This window comes from Euleptes europaea, chromosome 6, assembly GCF_029931775.1.
Source record: "Euleptes europaea isolate rEulEur1 chromosome 6, rEulEur1.hap1, whole genome shotgun sequence".
Classification (NCBI taxonomy): domain Eukaryota; kingdom Metazoa; phylum Chordata; class Lepidosauria; order Squamata; family Sphaerodactylidae; genus Euleptes; species Euleptes europaea.
In genome coordinates, this window is record NC_079317.1 from 19,954,067 (window position 1) to 19,964,490 (window position 10,424).

General features: G+C 43.2%; 1 protein-coding gene across 1 annotated transcript in view; it reads right to left on the minus strand.

Moving 5' to 3' along the window:
* LOC130479014 (cholesterol 24-hydroxylase-like) overlaps window positions 1–3,615 on the minus strand; it is a 28,644-nt gene extending 25,029 nt beyond the window's left edge. The window contains exons 1-3 of the mRNA XM_056851292.1: window positions 3,464–3,615; window positions 1,896–1,973; window positions 666–747 (exon numbers count right to left, since the gene is read on the minus strand). Of these exons, the coding sequence (XP_056707270.1) occupies window positions 666–747; window positions 1,896–1,973; window positions 3,464–3,615 (312 nt within the window). The remainder of the gene's footprint in view (window positions 1–665; window positions 748–1,895; window positions 1,974–3,463) is intronic.
* Between the last annotated feature and the right edge of the window lie 6,809 nt (window positions 3,616–10,424).

A 10,424-nucleotide genomic window follows, 5' to 3' on the forward strand; every position in this document is an offset into this window, starting at 1 on the left:
CATTATCTTGGGTCGCTTACCTTGCAGGCCCAAACATGATTGCAAGACTTATACTAAAGTTATGACCCACAGCTACTGTGCGTTTGCAAAACTGACCAGCTCAGGGCTGTGATCAGTGAGGGCAAAATGAACTTATCTAAGACTCTGTTCACAAGTAGGTTGTGGCAACAGTTGAACAAAGTAACCTGTAACAAAGTACAAAGTAAGTAACTAGCAAGTTTGCCATAACATCCTTAGGATGTCTAATGAAAATTAGCAGAATTATTCAGCTGCCAGCTAAACATTTTCTTCAGCAGTGGAAATACTGTACCACATTTATCAGGTACTAAGTACCCCTAAATTTCATTCACACATTACAGAATACATAAGAGTCTGATTCAAGTTGTGGGTTCTCCTCAATTCCTTTATGCCTTTCCTGATTCAGGTTGGAACCACCACATGAATGGAGAACAAAGTTCAGTCTCCCTCCCATATTATTTTCCCAACCTGAAATGACCCCAGGGGAACAACTGGACACTTTGGGGAAACCAACATGGGCTTGATTTAATGGTGTGCCCTCCTTTCACTCCATTTATGAAGCTGAGCTTGCTTTGTACCTATGAGATGCCATGTGAACTCTGTTTTCATGTCACAGCTGTTTTATTCCTTAGTTTATCATAACATACCTTTACTCCCTCAGGGCTTAATACACATATGAAGATTCTGTGCGCAATGTTAAGCCGCACAATTGGTCCATACTCTTCAGCCCTGCAAAAAGAATTTATCAAAGAAGAATGTTAACAGTTTTTTTTAATGTAGAGAGAGAAAAGAAGGAAAGAACAAGGCATTATAAATGCTGAAGTAATTCTTAGCCAAGACCAGATCTAGCACAGTCCCTGGGACTTTAGGCAACTTCTGGAGGAGGTGACAGAATGACTCCCCCAGGCCAACAGAGATGGTTTGAGAGTAGGTCACTTCACTGTGTTATCTGAAATAGGTTGAGATCCTTGGTGGACTGCACTATGGCCCTTCACTCTCCTTAGTGTAGGGGAAGTGCATACACCAACAGAACACAGTGCAATCCTAAGCAGGTCTACTCAGAATCCTACTAAAGTCTGCTCAAAGGTCCTTACTTCCAAGAAAGTGTTCTTAAAATTGCCCTGCTGAGGTGGTAATTGTTTCTAGATTTCACTGTGGTGGCTATGGGGGGGGGAGAGAAGAGGGGGAATTCTGAGATGATTGTCCACTAGGGTTGCCAACCTCCAGGTACTAGCTGGAGATCTCCTGCTATTACAACTGATCTCCAGCCAATAGAGATCTGTTCACCTGAAGAAATGGCCGCTTTGGCAATTGGACTCTATGGCATTGAAGTCCCTCCCTTCCCCAAACCCTGCCCTCCTCAGATTCCGCCCCAACAATCTCCTGCCTGTGGCGAAGAGGGACCTGGCAACCCTACCCCTCCCCTTCAGTGGAGTTCCAAGGGCTCTGATTGACTGGCAATCATTTGGACTTGCATGAGGCCAAAATTGCAAGGATTGGTTCAGAGACCTTTTGGGGGATGATTGCCACACACAATTACTCAACTTGGATCCTGGGATGCCTGGGAGAAACATTATATACATATTTTAAATAATCTTTTAAAATAAAGTGTGGCTATATTGATATTGTGGTTGCCAGAAATATAAGACAACCTGATGTGAATACTCAAAACGAGTTCTGACATCTGCCAGTCATACACAATTCTGCAAACGTAGAATCACAAGCTCACATGCTGACTGATATTGCGGCACTGCCATTCTAAAAAAACCTAGTAAAACTATTTACATTTCATCAAGCTCACATGCTAATTCCTGCATTACCAAAATGCTTTAATGGCTTGACTGGCATTGCCATTTTATTAATGAGAAATAACTTACCATTGCAGAAAGTATTCGTGAAATATTTCATTCTTTTTAAGTATTCTCCACAAGATTGGTATGTGACCAAGGAAAAAGCTGCAAATTTGAAGAAATATTAAAAGGGATTTAAGAGCCCTGTGGGCTACATTGAATACTCTGTAGATCAAAATGACAATGGGGAAAGTTCAAAGACAGCTTGACCTCTTATATCATTTCATAAACGATTTCACACTTAAATGTATAACTTCTGGAGTTTAGGGTTCCCAACCTCGAGGTGGCACCTGGAGTTCTCCCAGAATTACAATTGATCTCCAGACTACAGAGATCAGTTCCCCTGGAGGAAATGGCTGCTTCGGGTGGAAGACTCTATGGCATCATATCTCTGCTAAGCATCCTTCCCCAAACTCCAACCCCCCCCCCAAGGCATAGCTTCCAAATCTCTGGGAATTTCCCAAGGCACAGTTGGCAACCCTAATCCCTTAGGAATCACAGAACACAATATAGCAATAGTTAACACAGGGAGAATTCTATGCACGCTGAATTATACACACATGAATCCACACACCTTATACTGAATCAGATTATTGGTCCATCACAGTCAGTATTGTCTACTCAGACTGGCTGCGGCTCTCCAGGGTCTCAGGCAGATGTCTTTAGCACCACCTGCTACCAAATGCTGTAACTGCAGAAGCCGAGGATTGAACCTAGGACCTTCTGCATGCCAAGCAGAGGCTCTTCCCATAGAGGTGAACTTTAGGAAGGAATGTGCAAGGTGTTGTAATGACATTTAGAACACCTTTAGAAAGTTCTCAAGTTCCCCAGAGAACTGATTCAGCTTATGAATGAAATTAAAATGTTAATTTTACATACTATGGGCCTAGAAGCCCTAAAAGCAAGAACTCCAACAACCCTCTTACAGCACCAACTCCTTGGCCTTCCTTGCAAAGTTACCCAGAGACTTATGGCGTCTCCTCCAAAATGAGCTATTTATTGTGTACTGCTTTTGTGGGCTTTTTACCGCAGAGTGAAGCAGCAAACCCCAGCAAATACTACATGGCTCAAAATGCAGGGAACAAAATTAGAATGTGTACCACCAAAGCATCAAACCACATGCTAATCAGAAAAGGCATGGAGGAAAGCCGGTCCTCTTTGGGCCTGTGAACCCCGTGCTGGAGGTCTTTACAACAGAACTGTAAGGTTTGTAAGTTAGTGCTGTCAAATTGCAACAATTTATGACAATCCCAGTCAGGGCTTTCAAGACAAGAGACAAACAGAGGTGGTTTGCTATTGCCTTCTTCTGCAGAACCTTCCTTGGTAGTCTCCCAGTCAAATACTGACCCTGCTCAGTTTCCAAGATCTAACGAGATCAGGATATACCATGCCGCCTTCCATCCAGTTATGAGGTAGGCCAGTATTATTATCCTCACATTGCAGACATGGAGCTGAGCTTACGCTCTTCTATCACATTTCTTTCTCAGTCTCCTCCAAGGAGCTTTGGGTGGCGATATACTTGGGTCTCCCCTCCTCCATTTTATCCAATATTTATCCAATAACTTTTAGTACCCTTGGGCTCCAGCACGACTTACCTTGCCCTTGGAGGGCCAGGGATGTAATCGTATTTTATGTGGATATATTTTACGTAGCAGCAAAAAAGACCAAAGGCCAGGAGGGCCATGGCAAGCAAGAAGCGCGGCAAGCCCCAGGTTGCCCCCAGAGCTTCTGTAACTGCCAGGAGCATCTCGTTGACCGTTGCAATGCCAGGTTCCCTCTGTTGCTCTCTGTTTCTTTTAGATGTTGTTGGTCACCTAAAGAAGATCGGTGACGTTCTTGAGAAACCACTTTTATATAGGCTGGAGATAGAATGGGAGGAACCTATTTGCTTTCAGCCTCATTAACTCCAATTCCAAAATAGTCTGAGGAACAATTTTGCCATGTGAGATACGCAAGAAAGCCTGCCTCCATTATTATTTTCAAATGAATACTCAGGTCCAGCATTTGTGGAACATTCTTCGATGATTATGTCAATGAAGAGAACACCTGCTAGACAGGGAATTTGGCCCATCTGATTTCCAGCCTTTGTTGCTGTTACGTAAAATCAGTGGGAGAGAGCTTCAAATGTTACCTACTAGATAGGGAATTTGGCCCATCTGATTTCCAGCCTTTGTGGCTGTTGCATAAAATCAGTGGGAGAGAGCTTCAAATGTTGAGCTACAAACTATACACTATACCAAAATAATTACATTTATTGCAAGGTGTATACTATAAAGTTGTTAAAAACATAGGGCCTGGAATACTAATGTCAGACTAATCTTATCTCCTTTTTTTTGAAAAAGTTACTACCTTGCTGGATCAGGGGAATGCAGTAGACGTAGTTTATTTTGATTTCAGTAAGGATTTTGATAAGGTTCCCCATAATATTCTTGTTGACAAATTGGGAAAATGTGATCTAGATCCTATTTCTGTTAGGTGGATCTGTAACTGGTTGACAGATTGCACCCAAAGAGTGCTTGTCAATGGTTCCTCATCCACTTGGAGAGGAGTGTCTAGTGGAGTGCCTCAGGGATCTGTCCTGGGCCCTGTGTTGTTCAACATCTTTATAAATGATTTGGATGAAATAATAAAGGGGATGCTTATTAAATTTGCAGACAATACTAAATTGGGAGGGGTAGCAAATATGGTAGAAGACCGAGCCAGGTTACAGGATGATCTTGACAGGCTGGAGAATTGGGCTAAAACTAATAAAATGCATTTCAACAGAGATAAATGTAAAGGTCTGCATTTAGGCAGGAAAAATCAAATGCATAATTATAGGATGTGGGAGACTTGTCTTAGCAGTAGTGTGTGTGAAAAGGATCTAGGAGTCTTAGGAGACCAAACACTGAACATGAGTCAGCAGTGTGATGCGGTAGCTAAAAAGGCAAATGCGATCTTGGGCTATATCAACAGAAGTATAGTATCCAGATCACGCAAAGTACTGGTATCACTTTATTCTGCTCTGGTTAGACCTCACCTACTGTGTTCAGTTTTGGGCACCACAATTTAAGAAGGATGTAGACAAGCTGGAATGTGTCCAGAGGAGGGCAACAAAGATGGTGAGGGGTTTGAAGACCAAGTCCTATGAGGAAAGGTTGAAGGAGCTGGGAATGTTTAGCCTGAAGAGAAGAAGACTGAGAGGGGATATAATAACCATCTTCAAGTACTTGAAGATATAGAGGATGGTGCCAAGTTGTTTTCTGTTGTCCCAGAAGGTCAGACCAGAACAACGGGTTGAAATTAAATCAAAAGAGTTTCTGCCTAGAAATTAGGAAGAATTTTCTAACAGTTAGAGCAGTTCCTCAGTGGAACAGGCTTCCTCCGGAGGTGGTAAGGGCTCCTTCCCAGGAGGTTTTTAAGCAGAGGCTAGATGGCCATCTGTCAACAATGCTGGTTCTATGTCAGACCTCAGCAACACGTTGCGTTTCTTGTAAGGAACTTTACTCCAGACGTTGCAGCGAGTTAAAATTTTTATTCAGAAAGTCAGCGAGTTCAGCAAGTCATAGAAACTTAAGGCTAGAATACAGGCATGGGGAAAACTCGGTACATATATAGGGTAAATACAATGGTTGATTAGGTTTCAGATACAAAGAAACAATATAGAAGTTAACTGCCGGTAACAACTTAAGACAACCATACAGGAAACGAACGTGTGCAATAACTGGCTGATCTTCCCGAGCTCCTGGCATTGTTCCGCGGGACCCGGTATCAGATCAGCAATTACTCGGGTGGATCTCCATTGAGGTTCAGATGTTGGGCGGGAGACCGAGTGCAAAACAGGGGTGACGGAGTGTACAAAAACTCCATTTTGTCTGTGCGGGGAACCATCTTGTTTTTACCCGGATCCGACAGAGAGCCTAGCTGACATCCTATGACCATAGGCAGATCATGAGAGGGAGGGCATCTTGGCCATCTTCTGGGCAGGGAGTAGGGGTCACTGGGGTGTGTGTGGGGGGGAGGAAGTTGTGAATTTCCTGCATTGTGCAGGGGGTTGGACTAGATGACCCTGATGGTTCCTTCCAACTCTATGATTCTATGAATACAGGCTACATATAAAAATATCAGTTATAAAATTCTTATACACAGTTTATATACAATCAATGTAAATGACCAAAGCTAGACTAGACGTGTTTCGGCCTGAATAGGCCTTTCTCAGTGGTCACAAATACAGAACATTAAAAAACACATTTGGAAATAAACCTCATGATATATTTTTATCTAATATTTTGTATGGCCTGATGTACATTCTTAACCCAAATCATGGATCTTGCCACATGGACAGTTGCTCACACAATCTGATACAGAAGTAACAATGCTTCTGGATGTGTGTACATTAACCCATGATGAGTCTAATCAGCCAGTGAACATAAAATGTTGCCACAGTTAAGATGTTGGTGATGTGCCATGGGAAGAAAAGGCACACTGAGAACATTGCATTAAAAATGTATAAGAACATGGGAATATGTGTATGAATCAGCACAGATTTGCCCCCAACAGGTCCTGCCAGACCAACCTCATTTCCCTCTTTGATCGAGTGAGCTTACTGGTTCCTGGGAATGCCACTGATGTTGTTTACTTGGATTTCAGTAAAGCTTTTGACAGGGATTCAACCCTCTGCACCTCCAGATAAAAGGATCAAGTAGTAGGTGATGTGAAAAACCTCTGTCTACGACTTTGGCGAGCCAATGTTGGTCAGAGTACACAATATACACCTAGATAGACCAATGATCTGATTCAGTATAAGTCAGCTTCAAAAGAATATAACCCGTCTCTGGGACCCATCACAAGGTACACGCACTCAAAACTCACCCTGAAGTTCCATGAAGGGAAGCAGTCATTCCCCAGTTTGCAGTTGATGACTGATGGCATACTTGGCAGGGCCCTCGAGTCAGGGTTTGGTCACACATGTCATCTTGCTCCAAATAAAGTCATACACGTTGAAAAATGGCACTGAACACCAAGATTACAGCAGGGAACTTCGAATGTCACCACCCACACATCTTGGGATGCAACCGAGGTTAGATCGCTGTCAGACACCCACATCTCCTCAGACTAAGGAGTTTTTTTCACGGGGGTTTGAAGCGCCTTCAAATCTACTTTAAATCGGTCCTAATTTCAAATTCTTCACCTGGATCCCGGCTTTTTTGGGAAAGAGGGGAAAAAGTCGCGTCAAACATGAGTTTACCTAAACCACTTAAAACCCGTTCTTTTTTTTGAGCACGCATTAACTCCCTCGGATACCCGTGAAGAAATGTTTGCGCCGCTTGTGCTGCCCCTCCCCGTGATGTGTACTAGTCTACCCACTCTCCAGCCTTGTGCACCACCCTAATACCAGTAGGGCCTTAGAAGCAGGTGACCAATATATAGATGATTCTAGACTGAAACCAGTTTAACCATCATTGTGTGAAAGACTGCCAACTTGGAAGGCTTTAAGAGGGGAGTGGACATGTTCATGGAGAAGAGGGGTATTCGTGGCTACTAGTTAAAATGGATACTAGCCATGATGCATATCTATTATCTCCAGGATCAGAGGAGCATGCCTATTATCTTAGGTGCTGTGGAACACAGGTAGGATGGTGCTGCTGCAGTCGTCTTGTTGGGGGGCTTCCTAGAGGCACCTGGTCGGCCACCGTGTGAACAGACTGCTGGACTTGATGGGCCTTGGTCTGATCCAGCATGGCTTTTCTTATGCTGTTATGTTATGTTCACTGGATAATGCTCTGTCAATGCACTATAACACTACAGCAATCATTTGTAGCTATGTGAAGCAGGAAAATCCAGCTGCAAACAATTGCTGTCGTGCATTCATATATGTGAAAGCAGCCCGCGTGGTATAGTGGTTAAGAGCGGTGGTTTGGAGTGGTGGACTCTGATCTGGAGAACCAGGTTTGATTCCCCACTCCTCCACATGAGAGGCAGAGGCTAATTGGTGAACCAGGTTGGTTTCCCCACTCATGAAGCCAGCTGGGTGACCCTGGGCTAGTTACAGCTCTCTTAGAGCATTCTCAGCCCCATCTACCTCACAGGATGTCTGTGGTGGGGAGGGGAAGGGAAGGTGATTGTAAGCCGGTTTGATTCTTCCTTAAGTGGTAGAGAAAGTCGGTATATAAAAACCAACTCTTCTTCTTCCTTCAGCCATCAGCTATCCCAGCAAGCTCTTTACCCCCCCCCCACCACACACACACTGGAAAATCCGGTAAAAGGGCAAACTGCCTCCAAACTGCATGGGAAGGGGGGAGACAGCTTGGCTCAGAATTAGGCAACTTCCAGTAAGGGCCAGTGGAAGTAGCAATCAGGCCACAAAAAAGTTAGAAGTCTTTACCCTTGGCAACCAGCAACACCAAGCAGCAGCTGTTAAGGCAGAGCAGATTTCCCCCCTTCCTTTTGTGAATATAGTTTATGCCTCTCACCTCATTTGCTTCCCCCCCCAAAAAAAACCTCCCAAAACAAAAACACTAGCTAGCACCATGAATTAAGCACAGTATTAACAGCAAAAGACTCTTGTGGCAGAATAGCAGGTTTATAGTTATAATTTCAACCCGTTATTCTGGTCTGACCTTCTGGGACAACAGAAAACAACTTGGCACCATCCTCTATATGACAGCCCTTCAAGTACTTGAAGATGGTTATTATATCCCCTCTCAGTCTTCTTCTCTTCAGGCTAAACATTCCCAGCTCCTTCAACCTTTCCTCATAGGACTTGGTCTTCAAACCCCTCACCATCTTTGTTGCCCTCCTCTGGACACATTCCAGCTTGTCTACATCCTTCTTAAATTGTGGTGCCCAAAACTGAACACAGTAGGTGAGGTCTAACCAGAGCAGAATAAAGTGATACCAGCACTTTGCGTGATCTGGATACTATACTTCTGTTGATACAGCCCAAGATCGCATTTGCCTTTTTAGCTACCGCATCACACTGCTGACTCATGTTCAGTGTTTGGTCTCCTAAGACTCCTAGATCCTTTTCACACACACTACTGCTAAGACAAGTCTCCCACATCCTATAATTATGCATTTGATTTTTCCTGCCTAAATGCAGACCTTTACATTTATCTCTGTTGAAATGCATTTTATTAGTTTTAGCCCAATTCTCCAGCCTGTCAAGATCATCCTGTAACCTGGCTCGGTCTTCTACCATATTTGCTACCCCTCCCAATTTAGTATTGTCTGCAAATTTAATAAGCATCCCCTTTATTATTTCATCCAAATCATTTATAAAGATGTTGAACAACACAGGGCCCTGGACAGATCCCTGAGGCACTCCACTAGTCACTCCTCTCCAAGTGGATGAGGAACCATTAACAAGCACTCTTTGGGTGCAATCTGTCAACCAGTTACAGATCCACCTAACAGAAATAGGATCTAGATCACATTTTCCCAATTTGTCAACAAGAATATTATGGGGAACCTTATCAAAATCCTTACTGAAATCAAAATAAACTACATCTACTGCATTCCCCTGATCCAGCAAGGTAGTAACTTTTTCAAAAAAAAGGAGATAAGATTAAAAATATTGTCGAAGGCTTTCACGGTCAGAGTTAATTGGTTCTTGTAGGTTATCCGGGCTGTGTAACCGTGGTCTTGGAATTTTCTTTCCTGACGTTTCGCCAGCAACTGTGGCAGGCATCTTCAGAGTAGTAACACTGAAGGACAGTGTCTCTCAGTGTCAAGGGTGTAGGAAGAGTAATATATAGTCAGAAAGGGGTTGGGTTTGAGCTGAGTATTGTCCTGCAAAAGTATTGTCCTGTAAGTATCAAGATAATGTGCTAATGAGGGTATGGTATGTTAATATGGAACCATTGTATCCTGAAGTGATCTGTTAATGTGTGTAATCCAAAGCTAATCTGTATGGCTATTGTTGAATGTTGTCTTTGTCTGGAGGGCTTCCTGCCCTGAAAAACCTCCAGACAAAGACAACATTCAACAATAGCCATACAGATTAGCTTTGGATTACACACATTAACAGATCACTTCAGGATACAATGGTTCCATATTAACATACCATACCCTCATTAGCACATTATCTTGATACTTACAGGACAATACTTTTGCAGGACAATACTCAGCTCAAACCCAACCCCTTTCTGACTATATATTACTCTTCCTACACCCTTGACACTGAGAGACACTGTCCTTCAGTGTTACTACTCTGAAGATGCCTGCCACAGTTGCTGGCGAAACGTCAGGAAAGAAAATTCCAAGACCACGGTTACACAGCCCGGATAACCTACGAGATAAGATTAGTCTGACATTAGTATTCCAGGCCCTATGTTTTTAACAACTTTATAGTATACACCTTGCAATAAATGTAATTATTTTGGTATAGTGTATAGTTTGTAGCTCAACATTTGAAGCTCTCTCCCACTGATTTTATGCAACAGCCACAAAGGCTGGAAATCAGATGGGCCAAATTCCCTATCTAGTAGGTAACATTTGAAGCTCTCTCCCACTGATTTTACGTAACAGCAACAAAGGCTCGAAATCAGATGGGCCAAATTCCCTATCTAGCAGGTG